Genomic DNA, 20926 nt, shown 5'->3' with positions numbered 1-20926 from the left:
ATATGATAATAAAACCAGCATTAACAGTATATACTTGTTTATTTCAGATTCTACACTAGAGCAGGCACTGCAGGAGAATTAGATTACAAGAAACTTACTGGAGCCGCAATCCATTTCCCCATGGGAACCACACAGAAATCTTATGATATCGAAATTAAACCTGATGATATCCCAGAAAACACGGAACAATTTGTAGTAGAATTGGGTTTCAGTCCTATAAGCTGGGACGGAGGGATGCAAAAAGCAGGGAGCCTATCAGCGATAACGATTTCCATAACCGATACGGATAAAGGTGATGATGATGATGATGATGATGATATTAGTAACAATAATAATAGCAATGATGACGATGAATAAACGGCCCCTTGAAAAAACACCGCACAGATGGATCGCGAGGATTTATTTAAGAAGATACCACCTTACGATCTTACGAGCAGGGAAAGCTAAATGGATCAATATTATCTCAACAGCAACATTCACGTTTGCGGAAGCGACCTATGAAGTGGCAGAAGAGGCTGGGACACTCGATGTGATGATCAAACAAGAAACTGCAACCGAGATGAACATTGAAATCAAGTATGACATATACGGGAGTAGAAATGCCCTCCTTAAGATACAGTGGAAGCATGCTAACGCAAGCCCTCAAGGGAAACTGAATTAGACCCGAGTTAGAGGGAAGCTCGAGAATTTGATTGATTCGGGCTTAAAATATTATGGGTTTACTACATTTTATGGGTGCCTAAGTACCCCCGGGATCTTTAGATAAATCAAATTTTCAGTTTTGTTGGACCCCTCTCCTCGTCATTCGTAACATTTAATAAGATGTGAAGAAAAGGAAAACCCAGGGTATTTTCTCTGACGTGACGGGCGCATTCATTTGTGTGATTATCTTGGTAATTTGCCACCCAGAAAGGTCACGTGTTCCCCTAGCGCCATACAGCCCCTTTTTGTTCGCTTAAGGTGGGGGGGGGACAAGGGGGGGGGGGGCAAAAGAGCCTTAGGAAGTGATAGGTCTGGGTGTGCCACGCCGAAGGTCACGTGTTCCCCTAGCGCCATACAGTCCCTTTTTGTTTGCTTCAGGTGGGAGGACAAGGGAGGTCGAAGGGGGGGGGGGGGGGCAAAGAGCCTTAGGAAGTGATAGGTCTGGGTGTGCCATGCCGAAGGTCAACCCCGGACTAATAACCTTTGACACCTTTTACTCGAAATTAGGCGCGTAGTGTTCTGCCCTCATTTCACTTTTGATTCAAAAAATGCCGCCCTAAACACCTTAGAAATTCTAGATACACAAAAATGTTACACCATTTGGCCATTCCGTATTTTAATCGTGCAGGAAAATATAGGAGAAAAGACCCTGGGCTCTTGGCTGCCAAAAAAATGCGAATGATAGAACTCATCGTACTTGTAAACTTACATAAACTTTCCGGAGGATGGGTATATTATTTCCATCTACTATTTCTACAGGGTGGTAATGACTGGCGGGAACATCCCCAAGTTTTTCAAGTCAAGTGGTATGGGGAGCGAGTCAAGAATGCGTGGTCACAATCAAGGACATGGATAAAGGTAAGGCCATATAAACTAGAGAAAGAGCAACAAACAACAGCCCGACCAGGGACAATGATGATGATGACAATGATGATGATGATGATGATGATGATGATGATGATGATGATGATGATGATGATGATGATGATGATGATGATGACGACGACGACGGTGGCGGTGGTAGTGATGGTGGCGGTGGTGGTGGGTGGTGGGTGGTGGCGGTGGCGGTGGCGGTGGCGTTGGCGGTGGCGGTGGCGGTAGCGGTGGCGGTGGCGGTGGCGGTGGCGGTGGCGGTGGCGGTGGCGGTGGCGGTGGCGGTGGCGGTGGCGGTGGCGGTGGCGGTGGCGGTGGCGGTGGCGGTGGCGGTGGCGGTGGCGGTGGCGGTGGCGGTGGCGGTGGCGGTGGCGGTGGCGGTGGCGGTGGCGGTGGCGGTGGCGGTGGCGGTGGCGGTGGCGGTGGTGGTTATGATTATGATGATAATGATGGCGATGGCGATGACAATAGCAATAATAACTTAGGTCATATAAGACGTTTTCTGACAATTCTGTGAGGAATAATGATTTTTAATGACTAATAAAACGGCTGCATAGTTAAGATATTTACTTTGTCTTTTCCATTTGTAACTTTAACTTCTAGTAACATACCAATTCAAGCAAACAGCATTGACAGTAAATGAGGATGTTGAAGCGGTCACGCTAGAAATCGAGCGCACAAACCCGGCTCCGAGCGCAGCTGTGGATATAAAGGTCACCACGAGCGACGGTTCAGCTGTCGGCGGGGAGGACTTTACGGCTTTAAGCGCGCAAATTGTCAACTTCGGCACGAGTGATAGGAAGAAAACTATCAGTATCCAGATCACAGATGATACTATCGTCGAAGCAGCGCAGAAGTTTAAGGTTGCCTTATCCACAGAGGTATCTGACATCCGCATAGGAACTAGAAACGAGGTTGAAATTACCATCATAGATAACGACATCAAAGGTAAGAAAGGGAGGGCGTTGACATATAAAATGTAGTAAAGTCTACCTGCCTGCCTGCCCGCCCGCCCGATTTCAAAACTAAATCATGTTTGCTCAAATGTCCAGTCCAGTATTATTAAAAAATATTGGAGAGAGTGGGCGTTAAATAGAATTGAGTATTTGTCTTTTCTGAACTGCACAATGCATCTCTATAGGCTTAGAGAGCTAGAGAACTTTCTTTAGCAAGCTTATGAATCTCTTACTCTCTTGAGTACAATGACACATCACATGTATTAAATTCATTCAACTGAAATAGGGGACAAGTATCAGTCTTAAGCAAACACAAATATCTATTAATAATACTTAATGCTTTCAGAATCGTTTGGCTTTAAGTCACCGACGCTAGAAGTCAATGAAGGTGCAGGGACGGCGGACATTGTTGTTACAAAGGCCAATGCAACTCAGTCGGTTACGCTTAAAGTCAAGTAAGTTTATAGGCAGCTTGAACTTAACAGATCACGTGAAATTTTGGATGGCAAACTAGCGCGCTCAGGCTATTAGCGACAAAATAATAACAACAAAAAGCAACATTTTTTGCCCTTACGAATTAGCCAGAACTTTCCTCGTCAGATTTTGATTGAATGGTTTAAATTTTTTTTCGTGTCGTTCTCTGTCGTAAGTGCGTAATAATTTCTGTGTTTATTTTGGGTTGAATTTGCCCCTCAAAAAGTCACGTGATTAGTACGTGAAAATCGCCTATTGGCTCGGTGAACTTAAATTAGATCAATTGAAAATAGTTTTTTTTGGAAGAAAACGTTAAAATAATCACCCACGATTGAAGTTGAATACCTGATTAACGATATTTTAATAAAAGCATTTTAGTTGCTTGAATAAGCCGATAAAAATGGATTCTTTGAGTGAGTCGGAATTAAGCGGGAGCGTAAAATAGTGGCTGTTTTCCCTTTTTTCCTTAGCGTTACAATTACGGATGGAACCGCCATGATGGGCGCCACAAGCCCTGCCGACTATAGGAGACAACCACCTTATATAGAGATAATTTTCGAGCCTGCGGACACATCTAAGACCTTAAGCATCCCACTGTTTGACGATGATATAGTGGAACTTAACAAAACCTTCACAGTTACTCTCACGACGAATGAGGCCAGAGCGAAGATTGGTGACCACTCCGTGTTGAAAGTCAAGATCGTCAATGATGATAAAGGTAATTCTAAAACTGAATACACTATTTTTTACAAGAACTTGATGAGGAATAGACAAGGTTCACACAGCAGCAAAATATTTTGTAAACAGGCCCGTACCCATGGGAGGGAGGGGGGGTACACTTCGGCGGAAAGTCCACTTCCGGTTCGCAATAGACGTGCTATTTGCTTACAAAACTATAAAGCATAAGCAAATTAGATAGATCTATATCACCCTGGCATTTCTTAAATCTATAAAAACTTAGCAAATCCGATAATAATAAACGTCCCGTGGCATAAAAAAATCCCTTTTTTCAGATTCTTATCAGAGTTGTAGCTGAAAAATAATATCAAGGAAGTAAAGTATATTTATAAAATGTCCAAATAAAATTTGAAATTTGTATGAATCTTATATACCAAACAAAGCTGCAGGGCAACAAGTCTTTCAACCCCGACTTAACTTTTTATTTAAGTTGAACAAAGAATAGAAGTCATTGGTATTCGGTTTTAGCTGATAGCTCACAACACTAACACAAATTACTTACCATCATCTTTTATTTTTTTTTTCATTGTCGGCCGTTTTCTCTTTCTTTACATTACTTCCCGCGAGTCGCGACGTTTCTCCCGCAAAAAAATGTAACGTACGTAGACTTGTAGTAGTGTTGAGAGCAAAATGCCGGCAAAAGAACATTTTATGAATTCATATTTTCATTCCGTTCTGCTCTTTGGGGGAGGGAGAAGTATTTTAGTAGCCCTAGCTCGACGGTGCTCGGGCTCGATTCGGGTTCCGAGTGGCGACCCTTTTATTCAAAATGGACCGATAAAGTATCAGAACATAGGACGAAAGATAGAAGTCGATGTTTTTGCCACTTTTCGCCTGGTGTTTGAGGATATTTCTCCTCGAAACTCGGTAGAGACGTATTTTGGGATGTGACTACGAGTCACATCTTGCTCATGGTAATCGGTTTTATAGGGTCAATTTCGCGCCAAAGTGGAAGTTCTCGTTTGGAGCTGCAAGCCTTATGTGTATTTATGTCTTTGAAGTCGCATTTTCACCTCAAAACAGCTTCCAAAACAAGCCCAATATTTTACACACCTAAAGAACGAGATGCGAGGAAAAGAAACCAACCACTGCAAAGAAGGAAGAATAAACTTTATTTCTAATCTGATTTTAAAGAATGAAGTGAAAGGGAAAATATGTATTTTTTCCTATATTCATGTTTTTTTTTTCTCACTCAGATGTACAAAAAAGACGCGCGCGCATGCATTGCCGATCTCCATGAGCGTTTCTGCGCATAGGGTGGGGAGCCTGTGGTACGACGCGCGCTACCGTGGCCACCTTGACAATTTTGTAAAGTGGACCAACAGGATGTAAAAAAACATTACATGAACTTTTCTTGTCATCCAGGGCCGGTTTCATAGGAAGCGGGTTTAACCCAGGGATGAATTGCCTTTTATCCAAACAAATGTTTAGATACCTTATTTATCCCTGCGCTAGCATACTAACCTGATTTCTAGGAACCGGCACCAGTGTAACAAATACATGTTTCAGGGCACATCAGAGCACGACGGGTCCTACTGATAAAGCTGGTATAAATCGAAATTGTGCTGCTCACATGTTGTCTTGATAGCCACGGTGGTAGAGCGAGTGCATCGCCGTATAATATTCAATCAAATGCCGAATTCTTCTCGTCTAAGACAAAAATATCTATGTATTAAATTTAAACTTTTATTCTCCCCGTGAGTAGAGATAATTGTACAAACATTGTTCTTGGTCTTTTATGCATTTAAGGGTAATATTCGTTTTACCTTTTACTAAAGCTGTTCCCTGTTATTCTTCTTTTAAAGAAATCTTTGAATTATCGCCTACGGCCTATGAGCTCTACGAAGACACGGGAGAAGTGAATGTGAGGATCACAAAAGCAGGGAAAGCTACTCTACCTGAGCACGTGCTAACTATCCTGTAAGTAACAATCGTTTTGCTGTTCTAGATGGTCTGGGCGTCACGCTGAAGCTTGCGTGTTGGTTACATGCGTAGTTGACAATACCCCATAGTGTACCTGAAATAAATTATATACTCAGCCTTGCAGTCAAGAATCTTTCAATCCAAGTGTGAAGAGACAGTGCTGAATAACGTATGCGCGTGCTCTCGCGAAAACAAACACAATCGTAGTGTTGAATTCGAGTAAAAGTACAAAAGGATGACTTCAGTCGCTGTTTTGACTTACTGTACAGCATTTAAACCATACTGTACAAAAGATGACAAATTTGTGTGATAATAAGGGAGTCATAAAGAAAATTTTTGCCTTATGTTTGGTCTAGTTTTCTAAAATGTGACAGTTCGCCGGTGAAATGCCGCCATTTCAAAACAAAAAGGCTGGTTAACCGCGCGGTACTGGAACTAGTCTTGCGTTTTTCAGCACTGTCATGTGAAGACCAACCAAGTCATAAGCAAAGTTATGCTTAAATCGTAGCCAAGTCTATCTTCAATTACTGTCATTTACAAGCAAGCTCAACAAGTGCAAAAGAAGATTGATAATAACAATGAATGGATTAAAGCCCCATCTACAACGAGTAATTTTATTTTTAGTTGACAACTATAACTAACTGCATAATTTAAATTATTGAATAAGGCCTGGATCCATTTGGTTGGTACAATAAATAAATCTCAGTAAAGAGCAGGATCCTAGATCCCCCAAAAATACCTCGATCAGTCAACACAAAAGGTGTTCAATGCTGGCTCCCCTTTTAGGCAGTGCCTAAATCTATATATTAGTTGACAACTATAACTAGCCGTGTGGATAGGGAAGCGATTAATTGTCCGTGTATGTACCTTTTTATGCGCAATCACTTTTAACAGCAAAATAGTCGATTGAGTCAATTTCTTATGTGTGACAGTTTTTAATTGCTGAGAAAAGCTTTGACGCTTAGCTTAAACTAAAGTTGCCGCATAAAAATTGCCGACTTCGCACCATCTACACGAACAAAAATTGTCACAAAAGAACTGCCAGTCTACAGCACCAACTATTAGTTGTCAACTAGAAATTGCTCGTGCAGAAGGGGCTTAACGAACAAGCAATGGAAAATAGCGGCGGATCAAGAATTTCCCGAAGGGGTTTGAATGGGAGATGGGACCTTCTATGGGATCCGACCACTTGACAAGTATCAGGCATGGCAACGCAATATTTTTATTCATAGTTTACTTAATATCTACTTTTACGTTTTATTTTCTGAATCCACTTCGTACACATACAGGCTGACTAGTGTGGACGGAACGGCTACTGCCTCATCCGGGGATTTCCCCGAGCTCACCGGGCAGAAAATCACATTTGCTCCGAACGAAACAGCAAAGAACGTCACAGTGTACGTGACAGTAGACGACATACTGGAAAACGATGAAACATTCAAGGTCAAGTTGGTTCCATTTGATTTGGACACCAATATAGGGACAAATGACGATGCTATGATAAAAATATGGAATGAAGATAGAGGTAATTGATAATGATTTGTCGAAGTGTTCTCCTTGTCCGAATGTCTCACAAGTCATATGATTTCCAGGCAACGTCACCTTTAATGAGACGTTGTACACGTTCAACGAAGGCGAAGGCGCTGTCTTAAAATTTGGTTGCAGCGGGAACAACGACATCGACATGAATTTCAAGTATGTACAATTAACTAATTTTCCATAGTCTTCCGTTGTGTGTACTCTAATACACCACGATATTTGTCACCTCATAATCAAAACCCTATAGTCTTTGTTACTTTTATATCCTTTTGCAAGAATGACAAATACGATACTACAAAAGATTGATAACAAAATTCCGCGCGCTTGGATCAAGGTCTCTTTTGCCACCCCCTGGTATATGCTCTCTAATATACTATAGCTAACAATAACTAGAAAGCGAGATGTTAGAATGACAGAGTACGATCAAACGTAGGAAATTAAGTGGGAGGGAATAACGTGTCCGCGTTTAAACTTGTATACTCCGCACCTTTCTGATCATGTTGTTATAACTATGCAGTACCGTACCGTTTGGTAAAATTAGGTTCAGTACGCAGCTCTTACAAGCTGCAATTTGATTGGGCAAATGAACAATATCCGCACCTCGACACAAAGAACGAGAAGAATTGAGACAAAAGAATTCCTTTGTAGAACAAAGATAATAGGAGACAAAGCAGCTGCGTGCTTACTCTAAAATTAAGGAAATGAAACACTGTGGCTGGGCCCCCTATAAGCTTGATCACTCTGGTATGTAGCCAAATCCGACAATATACGTCCCGCGAAGTTATGCAAAGTCATAAAAAAATACCTCTTTGTTCTTTCGGGGGTGGTCAGATTTTTATCAGAGAACTCACCCCCCCCCCCCCTCACAAAAAAAATTTTGCTGAAGCGAAGTGTCTTACTTATTTTGTATATTGTAGATGTAGATGTCTTATGTATTGGATCCATTCTTTTTTACAGTCTAAAGGCCACGCCTATAATGGCCAACAACTCGCTGTCCGAGAAGGCCGATTATTCATTAGCGGACGGCCAAGCTGTGAAATGCGCACCGAGGGTTTCGGGTGTTACCTACACTGTACCTTTAAAAGACGATATGAACGCTGAATGGCCAGAGACTTTCCATGTGAATATGAGCACTTTTCAGGATCATGTCGACTTGTTGGTCACTGAAGCCACGGTGACTATTGTCGACGATGTGGATAAGGGTAAACTTGAGTCCAATTAGCGCTGCCATACGTCCTCTTACATGTACTTTTGACTTTAAGTTCAAATATCGTTAAACTCAAACATCTTACTTCAATTACAGTGAACATCGGGATCAAACATGTGGAGTACAATCTGACGGAAGCTGATTGCCACATTGTAGTAACTCTAGAGAAGACGCCAAACACAGAGGTCGATATTACCGTCAAGTAGGTCATATTTATAAGAGAGTTAAAATATGCTTAGAATATAGCTTATTGTTCATGAATTACGTCTTCTATCAATTTTTCCATAAAAAATTGGCAAACATTTATAATATAATACATTCAGGGGGCAGGTAAGCGCTAACCCAGTGATAAATCTCGACGTTTGATTGGATAAAAGGGGCATTCATCCCTGGGTTAGTTAACTTGCTTTCTAAGAACCCGGCCCGGTCCTCAGCTATATAGGTTTCTATCACCACGGAATGTAATACCTCGCATCCTTTTAATATTCCTTTGTTTCTCCCTTTACTTGTCTTTCCTTCATTTCTCGTATCCTCCTTTTTCTTTTGTGTGTTGTCTATTTTCCATTTATACTACGACTTCCAGGAAAAATAAGTTCTGCTATTAAAATCTAGACACATTTTTGACAAGCTTATTCTGTTTTAATTTTAGAGTTTCTTCGGTGGACATCACGACAAGCTCGACAGGCTTTCCAAAGCCTCCACCAAGATCTCCACAGCCCACATTCCTAAAAAACTACACATGCTTATTAAATACTACAGTCTCGTCCAACACAACAAACACGACATACTTTTACAATTCTACATGCTTTTATAACTACACCGACACCAGCTATAAATGCCCACCTCGGGCCTCAACTATTCAAGACTTCGAGCCTTACACATTGAACATCACCTTTGCTCCTTCTGAGACAGAGCGTACGTTTTTAATACCTATGACCGATGACGACTTTTTGGAATACAATGAGACTTTCAAGATTGTCTTAGAGAGCTTGACCCCGAACAAGACCAAGCCTATCGTCAAGAACGAGACTATCATTACCATATACAACGACGACAATGGTAAGTTACTGAGAAACGATTTTACTCTTTAAGACACTATAAAGGACCCCCAATCAGTAGAAGAATGACTAAGCCTAAGACAAACTCGCACGAGAAGAACGAGACTATTATTACGATATACAACGACGACAATGGTAAGCTGCTTGGTATTGGTTCATAAGATCTCTTTAAAAGCTTCTCTTTCATTGATTATCCATTCTTACTTCGCGTTCCCCTGTCGTGCTGAACGTATTTGAGTTCCATGTGTCGACCCAACATAAAGCTCTCGAAATTGATTCGGCGTAAGAAAAGCTGGACGTGTTGGTTTCGTGGCAAAGCTGGCGCTGTTGCTACGGTTACAAGGGCTTAAAGCCCTGGGTGGGTGGGAACTCTCCATTAAAAGAAGACAGGAGTGATGGTCTCATCTTTTAGGGTATAAAACATGTACTAACTGCTTTTTGGGGGTTTTCAACATGTTTCCGCTTATGCTATTCCTGAGAGGGCACCTTTGTGGTCCATTACATCCTGTGACGACTGGACATGAATTCAGACACACCTGGAAAACCGCGATGGTTTAATCGACCAAAAAATATGTTAAAATTTGAGTCTGTGGTAACCAATTTATTGGTTGAAACAACATGCTTTGGGTTGTGCAATTGCCATGGGAAGTTAGATACAAGAACTTCCAATACAATTTGTTTAGTTTATATGGTCTTTAATTGAAAACGTCTGTCTGCTATTTGGACAAAAAAAATATATATTTTTCCATTGAGCTTTAACCGCTATTTAAAAAAAACGGGGTTTGTGTTTGTGTTTGTTTTTAGTGCTCGTAGTTCAAAACTGCTTCGAACTCACCTAATATGTTATCCTTTAGGGGTAAGAATTGCTGTTGACCACACACAACGTGCTATCCCTTTAGTTTTATTATTGATTTTGCCGACGATCACCACCGTCCAGAGTTTTAAAATCCATTGTCAAATATATAGTAAGCGGAAACTTTTCCTTTTATTTTCCTTTCAAGCAACACTGGAGCTTGTAGAGAGATCGGTTAGCCTTGAAGAAGGCCAAGGAGCTGTAAAATTAACCGTGCGGCTTCTCGGGAAAACGCTGATTCCAGTTTATTACAAGTGAGTTTATTGGATCTTGCATGTCCCCTCAAAGCAAATACAGGGCCATTCATTCAAATTCAATTTATCAAACTCGCAGGCAGAATTGGAAAGCGGTACTTTCATCGTTTGGATGCGCGCAAATAAAACAAACATTCAATATGTGGTTCCAAAAAAAAGTACCTCTTCCATTGGAAATCCTGAGGGTTTTCTAGGGGCGTTATTATTTTTTAACAATGTATTTTTAGGATAATTATCCTAGGGGCTGGTGTATTTCGGGTATTCCTAAAAAGTGGTGGAATATGGCATCGTTCCGGAACTGCCCAATACCATAATCTAGAAGGCCACTTAGCTTAGTGGTACGAGCTTAGCTTCCAGAGCTGGCCTGTTCGCAGTCGTTTACCCAGTGTTTCGTTAGGCTTTTCGTTATGCACCGAATAACGAGGTCGACATCTTATTTTGATTTGGCCGCGCGAAAGCCGGGGCAAGCGTCACGTTTTGTTACACGTGCCACGTGCCAAGACGTGCGTTCAAAATCAGGATGGCGGCCACGACTCGGCGCAAAGCGTAAAACCTAAAGGTATACCGGGTAAACGCTTGTGAGAAGGCTACTTCTTAAAGCCGCATTGTCACCATTTTACTTCCGGTCGATTACGTTACAATCTCCGATGATTTTTAACGGAAATCGCGAAAAATATTTCAAAATATTGAAAGCAGTCTGTATATTGCAAGTTTCTTCGAGGATGTGATTGATAATTTAGGGCGGATGGCATGTTAAATATCTCGGATTTTAATAGATTCTTTTGTCTTTTAACGCTTGAGGTTCCCGTCGGACCTCCGGAAGTGCACTGGTGACAATGCGGCTTTAAGCCTGACGTCTCGGCTTCAAATCCGTATTAAGGTCAGCTTGTGATTTTCTGTCTTCTCGGATAAGGAGTTTAAGCCCGAGGTCATGTCTCGTACTATACCTTATTGTGGCGTAAAAGGACCGTTTGGGACGCTTGCCTGTTTTTAGTGACAATGCTTAGACAACTAACTCACACTTATAATTATAAACTGCGTGAAGTAGTTCACTATAACGAATTTTTTTTATTCGGCTTCCCCCCGTTTATTTCTGAGCTAAGTACATGCTAAGCTAAGATAACTGGGTGTCACTTGATTTATTCTACCAATAGCATATCAACAATGAACAGCTCAGCGATCGACAGTCGTGACTTTCCTCGCGTCGTCAAACAAACCTACAGCTTTGGACCGTCTCCATCGGGAGAAAGCACTATGCAGATTGAAGTAAACGTAACCGATGAGCTGCTCGTAGAATATCTTGAGCAATTTGACATCGTCTTAACCACCGAACAGCCGTTCGTGTACGTGGTGGAGAGTAAGAATACGAGCGAGGTTCAAATCATCAATGACGATCATGGTATGTCCCGGATGAACGCGAAAGCGCGGGTAGTATATTAGGAATCAGGCGCGCACCCAGGATTGGTTGAGCGGGTGCGCAGGACATAAAATTTTCACATAACACATATCTCTTTGGCTGGCAGGTATCGCCTTATATTTGTCCTGTGAAAATGTACACGTGACCTGTATTAACCAATGACAATTCATCATTGGGATACAAAAGTGAAATAATACCCGGTCTTCTAGTATGTTTGACTCAAAACATAACGGCTTCAAAAGGGTACATTGTGAAGATGAAACTCTTGCCTTGGTACCAATTTTATTCGAGTTATTTATATCTTAGCTGAGCTGTTCTTCTTGTTTCAGTGATGGTTGGGTTCATCAATAATGCTCAGTCTGTAAACGAGTCTCAAGGATACGCTAAAGTGTGCGTGATGGTGGTCAAAGGGGAGAGAGATATACCCGTCTCTTACAAGTACGTATTACCATTTAACTATCATAGGGGAAGAGAGGTATACCCGTCTCTTACAAGAGTACGTATTACCATTTAACTATCATAGGGGAAGAGAGTTATACCCGTCTCTTACAAGTACGTATTACTATTTTAACTATTGGTCAAAGGGGTGAGTAGAGTTAAACCCGTCACTTACAAGTAACGTCTTACCATCTAACTAATGGACAGAGGGGAGAGTAGAGTTATGCCCGTATTTTACAAGTATGTATTACCATCTAACTAATGGTCAGAGGTGAGAGAGTTATATCCGTCTCTTACAAGTACGTATTACCATCTAACTAATGGTCACGGGGGAGACAGCTATACCCGTATTTTACAAGTATGTATTACCATCTAACTAATGGTCAGAGGGGAGAGACTTATACCCGTCTTTTACAAGTACGTATTACCATCTTACTAATGGTCAGAGGGGAGAAAGTTATACACGTCTCTCAAAAGTACGTATTACCATTTTAACTATTGGTCAGAGGGGAGAGAGTTATACCCGTCTCTTACAAGTACGTATTACCATCTAACTAATGGTCAGAGGGGAGAGAGTTATACCCGTCTCTTACATGTACGTATTACCATTTTAACTATTGGTCAGAGGGGATAGAGTTATACCCGTCTCTTACAAGTACGTATTACCATCTAACTAATGGTCAGAGGGGAGAGAGTTATACCCGTCTCTTACATGTACGTATTACCATTTTAACTATTGGTCAGAGGGGAGAGAGTTATATCCGTCTCTTACAAGTAAGTATTACCATCTAACTAATGGTCAGAGGGGAGAGAGTTATACCTGTCTCTTACAAGTACGTATTACCATCTAACTATTGGTCAGAGAAGAGAGTGTTATACCCGTCTCTTACAAGTACGTATTAGCATCTAACTAATGGTCAGAGGGGAGACAGCTATACCCGTCTCTTACAAGTACGTATTACCATCTAACTATTGGTCAGAGAAGAGAGTGTTATACCCGTCTCTTACAAGTACGTATTACCATTTTAACTATTGGTCAGAGGGGATAGAGTTATACCCGTCTCTTACAAGTACGTATTACCATCTAACTATTGGTCAAAGGGGAGAGAGTTATACCCGTCACTTACAAGGACGTATTACCATCTAAGTAATGGTCAGAAGGGAGAGAGTTATACCCGTCTCTTACAAGTACGTTTTACCATCTAAACTAATGGTCAGAGGGTAGAGAGTTATACCCGTCTTTTACAAGTACGTATTACCATCTAACTATTGGTCAGAGGGGAGATAGTTATACCCGTCTTTTACAAGTACGTATTACCATCTAACTATTGGTCAGAGGGGAGAGAGTTATACCCGTCTCTTACAAGTACGTATTACCATCTAACTAATGGTCAGAGGGGAGAGAGTTATACCTGTCTCTTACAAGTACGTATTACCATCTAACTAATGGTCAGAGGGGAGAGAGTTATACCTGTCTCTTACAAGTACGTTTGACCATCTAACTAATCGTCAGTGGGGAGTGAAATTTTTCCCGTCTCTTACAATTACGTATTACCATTCTGACTATTGGACAGAGGGGAGAGTAGAGTTATACCCGTCTCTTACAAGTACGTATTATACCCTTTAACTAATAGTCAGAGGGGAGAGAGTTATACCTGTCTCTTACAAAGACGTATTACCATCTATATAATAGTAGGGGACAGAGAGAGTTGTACCCGTCTCTTACAAGTACGTATTACCATCTAACTAATGGTCAAAGAAGAGAAGAGAGAGTTATACCCGTCTCTTACAAAGTACCCGTCTTTTACATCTACTCGGATAAATTGTATTACCGTTAAAAGTGAAAGCACGTATAAGAACCTTTGTTCAATGTAGCCTCCACATGGTGCTTTCTGCGAGTTTTTGGTACTAGGCTTTAGTTTAGCTTTCAGAAACGGGGAAATAGGGGTTTGGGGAAAAAAAGCCAGGAAACATAATTCAGACCCATTTAGAAACCGGCTACTTGCCATTTCTTTACAGTGTCAGCACGTACCACATCAGTACGTCAGTTGGAAGGGATTTTATACATCTCAGTAACTTCACCGTCACTATTCCGTATGGGACGAACACCTCATGCTTCACAGTGACCATAAGGGATGATGACGTGACCGAGCTAGACGAGACTTTTGGCGTAAAGCTTTATAGTGGGAAACGAAATGTGGTCATCGACCAAACACGCGATACGCACCAGATCACAATCCTGAACGACGACAAAGGTAAATTAATATGTCACTACCACAGATGTACAGGCTTTGTGTTATGCATTATAAAGTGTGTCCGTGTACTGCAAGTTGCGTAACGTATTTCAAAGTGCGCCAAATTTATTACAAAGTGCGTTAGTGGTCAATACGAAATCTGGAGACTTACGCTAAATGCGTGTTACACGAATCGTTTTTTTTTTCTGCACAGCAATTTTTGTTGCGATGCAAGTCCCAAAACTTCGCAAATTTCATTGCGTTGCCAGTTGCAAAAAAGGAGAATTGGTTTCTACTTTTCGATTACGAGAAAAAATGCCCTGTGTATCTTGAAATGCACCCCTAAAAAACCATTTAATGAAATTAGCCAGTCAACGAACTTACATTTTTCTCTCCGCTGTCTCTCTCAGACAAAGGAAGAGAAATTGTCCGTTTTATATAAAAATGCTGTCCGTTTTAATGGGAACATAATGTGTTCATGTAATGATTTTTATTTTATTTTGATACAATCTAGTAACAATAGAATTTGAGATCCCGGAAAACAGCACGGTGACAGAGGGTAACACAACTCTTGTGTCTGTCATTGTCAGTAAAGGACAATCTGACATTCCTTTTTCTGTGCGGTAAGTACTCGTTGCTAGTTTTTTTTTTTCTTTTCAGTAAAGCACAATCGCGACGGACCATTAGAAAAGTTAAGAAGGAACCAAAGAAAAATTTATAATACGCTTAAAAAAAAAACTTGAATAAAAATTCATGCAGCTTAAACCAGACAGAAATTTGTAAACAGAAAGGAAAAAGCATTATTCACGTCTCGAGGAATAAAATAAAATAATAATAACACTTTCACGACCCCCCCCCCCCCCCCTCTTCACTTTTCTGATGGTCCATCTTTTTTGATGATCTATCCCTTAGTTATGATATATAATGTAAAGCTTAATTACCCAACGGAAGGGAATTTTATCAGAAGACACCCCTGGATGGTCGTCATGGAAAGTTGCCGAAGAAATACTCTATTTGTGCGGAGCTCGAGAAGAAGGCATTAGAATTTGGTAAATGACGCATAAAACTTTGCTTTTTTTATGGTCATTCCGAGATTTCTGCACCTAAGTTGTTTTTAGGGTTAAAATGAAAAAAATGGACCGCTGTTCCTGTTGGCCAATGATTCGATTATTTCCTTAGAAATATCAGCTTGCCCCGATTCTCATTATCATTAGTTTTGCTATTTACTATTGTAATTTCCATTACCACTATTACCATCTCCATTGCCATATGGCCATGCAATCGCCGCCACCACCGACTCCTAACAGACCCTTTCGAGGAAAATATACACCTATTTCAAAATATGTTGTCAGTGCAAATGGCAAATGACAATTGTCAAATGGCAGTTCTCCTGTCAAAAAATACCATGGAACTTGTCAAATTTCTACTAAATGTAGGAAAATGTTGATAACTTCTGTGATTATATTACTTTATTCTTTATTCTTACAAATAATTATATCCATAAGCAGTAATGGGTTTTATAACTGCCATTTTCCATTCGCCATTTGCACTGACAACGTTTATTGAAATAGGTGTATATAAATATATACATACATACATACTTCCTTATTTGACAAGACCTGTCTAATAGTGTGTGTTAACAGCAACTCTCCGTCATTCGTAGGCTCACCCCAATAAACGAATCATCGACAGCACACCAAGACGACTTTAACTTCACTGCACTTTTGATACCCCAGACGATAGCGTCGCTTCCCGGCATGCCAGCATTTCCAGACTGGCAGATACCAGTCCCTGTAAACGCATCCCATAATATTTCTATGGTGTTTAACATGGATGTCAGGAAGATATCTGTAGCCATGGCAACTACAAATGACAGATTAGTGGAGCCAGAGGAATGGGTAGTTCTGACGTTAGGGAGATTCGATCCTTCACGAGTTGCCTTCGGCAATAATACATCGCTAAAGCTTACCATTGAGGATGTGGTTTATCGAGGTAAGTGACGATTAAAATGAATGTGTCCAATGCCTTAGCAGCCCACGAAAGATTTGGGGGACACAGACACGCCCACTACTGGCCATTTCCTTATATAAATTTTAAATATTGGGGGGAGGAGGGAAGGCGGGCAGATGCCTCCTGTGCTGTCACGATTCGGGGCGCATCCGTTGCACATTCACACAGGACAAAAAGAACTTTACCCTTCTTAGACCGACAACCCTAAGATATGCCGATTTACCCGGAATAGCATCTTTTCAGGTTTTCAATTTCTCTTTATCCTCAACGCACAAGAGATGTTCTAATTCGGTTACTATTTAAAGAAGGGAAGGTATTGGCTAAGGGGTTAAACATTACAAGTGGGGGGATAGAATTTTTACAAAAAGTGGTAGAGTTTAGTATGGCAGGCGAATGGTGATGCTATGATTCGAATGCTTCGCAAGGGGTCCCTATTAAACCAATCTATTTATATCGAAACGGGTTCGAGGCTACTCTGGCCCCAGAGACTCGAGCGTTTTTCTATTCAGTGACCAGCGAGGTCTCGCTGGCCACTAAATAGAGAGACGCACGAGGCTCTGGAACAGGGGTAGTTCGAGGCACCCTAAGGGAAAGCACACTTTTGGAAAGACCCTAAGAAAGGAAATTTTACACCTTTTGATTCTAGCATCGAATAACTTTCTAGTGTGAGTCCCCCATTTCACCCCCCTTGGGTAAATTTTGTTAATGGATGATAATTATTGTGAAATAGTTATTTTTGTCTGGGAATCAATGATGTATGTGAAATTTTCTTAATTTTGTGTGCAGAGCCACAGCCCCAGAAAGTTGAAGAAGTAAAAGATGAAACAGGTTAGTGATAATCATTTTTTCTCTTTTTAAATATAAACAGCACGTCAGGAGAAAATACCGTTTAGAAAAAAATGGCAAGAATATACGATAATATACGATATATTTCTCGGATAATATATATAATCGATAAAAAATGACCATATGTCAAAACCTTTCACTTGTCATTCGTTAGTTACATGTAAAAAGGAGCAAACCAATAATTGTCTATAGAAGACTAAAAATACCCTTTAGTTCTAAGGAAGGTATAAATTTATACCGTCCCTCAGTTCAAAACGGAACGCATACATTTACCCCGTACTTCAGTTCAAAAAGGAAGGTATAAATTTATCCCGTCCCTTACTTCAAAAAGAAAGGTATAAATTTATCCCGTCCCCGAGTTAAAAAAGGTAGGTAAAAATTTATCCCGTTTTCGAGTTCTAAAAGGTAGGTTGTTTATCCCGTCCCCGATTAAAAAAAAGGAGGTATAAATTTATCCTGTCCCCGAGCTCAAAAAGGAAGGTATAAATTTATCCCGTCCCCGAGTTCAAAAAGGAAGGTATAAATTTATCCCGTCCCCGAATTCAAAAAGGAAGGTATAAATTTATCCCGTCCCGAGTTAAAAAAGGAAGGTATAAATTTATCCCGTCCCCGAGTTCAAAAAGGAAGGTATAAATTTATACCGTCCCCGAGTTCAAAAAGGAAGGTATAAATTTATCCCGTCCCCGAGTTAAAAAAAGGTAGGTATAAATTCAGATTTTTCTGATAACAACTCAAACTGTCACTTGAATACACAACTTTTGAATACACAACATTTGAAAATACAACTTTGCTCTTCGCCAGTTAATATGAGGACAAACGCAACACCAAAAGAAGTGCTTTTAAAAACGGAACGGCGAGGAAGACCAAAACAAGATGGCGGTTCAATAACACGAGAGCGAGGCAGATCTCTGCGCGCGCATACATAACTAAGTCAGCACCGCTGACTGCAGGCGCTTGAATCAAATTTTGTGAAAGTACCAATCCATCCACCATTAAATATGGCTCCATTCTTATTGCTAGAGCATAAAAAAGTCTATGGACATTAACTCAAATTTTACAAAACTAAGATATTTCCATATTCTATATTAATTCAGAATATAGAATATTCTATATTCTATATTAAGTCCATGGGCATTAATATTATTTTTAGATATTCAATATTATTTTTTTTACATTATTATCTAAACTGTGTATGTATTTGTCTTTAGTGGATGTTCCCAAATTGACAGCGATATTGTTCGCGGCGAATGGCGTTGCTTTAATCGTTTGTGTAGCGGTCATAGTTGCTGGATGCCACATCTTAAAAAGGACCAATACCCATTAAGTAAGTTGAAGTTTTGATATTACTAACAACTTTAGAGTTATTAGGGACAAGGTATTCTCTTTTGGTAACACAAGACCTTGAGTACAGAGTCGTAGCAGTCCTCGAAAGGTATATTTTTTAGGGGGGGGGCACGGTACGGAAACGTCAAGAAAGGTGCAAGGACACAGCGACGCCCCTACATTTCCTTTCCTTATAATTTCGGAAAATATTTAGTTAAGTGGGCACTTGCCTCCAAAGCCCCACCCCCTGCTACGACCCCATATGGAGGATCCATGGAAACGTGGGGGTTCATGTTCACCGACAGTTGTCCACTTAACTCCTGGTAACACAAACCTTGATAGAGAAAGCAGACACTGCAGTGATAAGTCATGTTATATACCCATAACAAACAATCCTTCTGTAAAAAGATGTGATTTATTCGATTGCCATTAATATTTTTTTAACAATATTGTAATCCAAGTAAACTTCCTCATATACGTGGTGGACATTTAGTAATATATGTTTCTATGTTGCTTCCACAGGCCTAAGAGAGTAATGTAATCTGCAGTATCACAGAACTCGTGTAACATAATCAGGGGCGGATCTAGGGGTGGGCCAAGCGGTCCTTGGCTCACGTATTTTCAGATATTTGGCTTAAAAGTAACAAAAAATATAAGGAAATCCATGGAAGAACAATGAATCCGGCCCCCTCTTTCTTGACAACCTAGCATCGCCCACTCCACCCCCCACCCCCAAATCTTTTTTTTTTTAACTCCCGGATCCGCCCCTGATGGCCTCCCAATGTCTCACAGTAGAATACCACGAATATCCTTGTGCAACAGCATGGTACTTGGTGACTTCCACAGAGCACAATAATGCAATAGACGAACTCGCAGTCTTAGCTCAGGTGTTCTTATCGGGTTTCCGGTGGTTTTATATGAACGGCGAGAAAGCGCGGGATCTGGTATAGGCCTTCTTAACTATTCCATCCACAGGAAACAGATAGAACGCCGGGAACTAATTTCAAGCGTATCCCCGGGTTGAGTGGGGTCTTTGGTGGATCGAAAACTTTCACTCGGTCGAACTTGTTCGCTTCGCTTAAAACGTTTCGCTGCGAAACTCGGAGCCTCTGGTACCCAGGGCCTCGAGCGTTGTTTTATTTAGTGACTAGAGCTAAGTTCTGGAGCGCGAGCAGCTCATCGCATTTGCGCAATTGCGGCCTGTCACTAAATAAAGCGGGCACTCGAGGCTCTTGGATCCAATGAAGCAACCGGAAGTAAATGTGCACTTATGTAGAGTCGCAATTTGCAATAAAGCTGTAGCAATTTGTAATAAACCTGTCGCAATTTGTAATAGCCGTTGCAGTTTTTAAAACCTATCGCAATTTGTAATAAACTTGTCGCAATTTGTTATGAACTTGTCGCAATTTGTAATAATCTTGTCGCAATTTGTAATAAGCCCCTGTCGCAATTTGTAATAACCAAAAATTATTACAAATAGGCCATTCCAGCTTTAAGCATGCGCGCGCAATCACCATGGAAACCTACCTCAGCTACCGGCATGAAGCGCGAGATGTAAGCTTAAAAAAGCGCGCGCTGCATTCTGGTAGTTGAAGTAGGTTTCTATGGTTATGCGCGTGCAAACTTATAGTTGGAATGGCCTATTGCGACAAGGGTTTCTTACAAATTGCGATGGTTATTACAAATGTGTAGAACACATTAGTAGTTAGTAGTTTTAGTAGCAAATAAAACATAAAATAAAACAAAGTTTCACTTTATTCAGCTGTTTTTTTAATTATGGCTATTAATTGAGAATAGTACGTACGCTCTGTTTGGGGGCTCAAACCGTGTACTTTTTTAGCGCTTTGAATTAAGGTCATGTGTTCCCTGCTAGCAGAGGCCTCTTTTCTCTGTATTTCGCTGGGCTGGAGTTCGCGAGGAAAAGATACCTCTGCCATGGGTCGCAAGTTCGTTTGATCAAACCGCCGTCCACGATCGTAGACGGGAGATCCAGAGCGCATGCTCCGTTCATTAATTACTGGCCACTATTTGAGCCCACAATGACTAGTGCATGCATGAAACGTATATCCGCTGCGGGATAA

At 40.9% G+C, this 20926-nt stretch overlaps 1 protein-coding gene across 1 annotated transcript; it reads left to right on the top strand.

Annotated features, from left to right (window-relative positions):
- The first annotated feature begins 1482 nt into the window (after nt 1-1482).
- Nucleotides 1483-20602, top strand: LOC5503182. Its single transcript, XM_048731585.1, has 19 exons — nt 1483-1560; nt 2179-2523; nt 2878-2986; nt 3476-3723; nt 5549-5663; nt 6956-7191; nt 7259-7361; nt 8163-8407; nt 8509-8614; nt 9062-9471; nt 10472-10577; nt 11732-11976; nt 12324-12432; nt 14452-14687; nt 15181-15289; nt 16330-16658; nt 17463-17504; nt 18731-18846; nt 19368-20602. The coding sequence occupies exons 1-18, from the start codon at nt 1551-1553 to the stop codon at nt 18844-18846; spliced, it is 3219 nt and encodes a 1072-aa protein (XP_048587542.1). The 5' UTR covers nt 1483-1550; the 3' UTR covers nt 19368-20602.
- The last annotated feature ends 324 nt before the right edge of the window (nt 20603-20926 follow it).

This window comes from Nematostella vectensis, chromosome 8, assembly GCF_932526225.1.
Source record: "Nematostella vectensis chromosome 8, jaNemVect1.1, whole genome shotgun sequence".
NCBI lineage: Eukaryota > Metazoa > Cnidaria > Anthozoa > Actiniaria > Edwardsiidae > Nematostella > Nematostella vectensis.
The sequence above is the reverse complement of the archived record's forward strand: the minus strand, read 5'-3'. Positions and strand labels throughout refer to the sequence as shown.

What these genes read in the sequence shown, in the direction of transcription:
- LOC5503182 (XM_048731585.1), top strand. An exon ending in GACATCGACATGAATTTCAA is followed by an intron (nt 7,362 to 8,162) that starts GTATGTACAATT and finishes TCTTTTTTACAG; the next exon opens with TCTAAAGGCCACGCCTATAA. An exon ending in GATATACCCGTCTCTTACAA is followed by an intron (nt 12,433 to 14,451) that starts GTACGTATTACC and finishes ATTTCTTTACAG; the next exon opens with TGTCAGCACGTACCACATCA.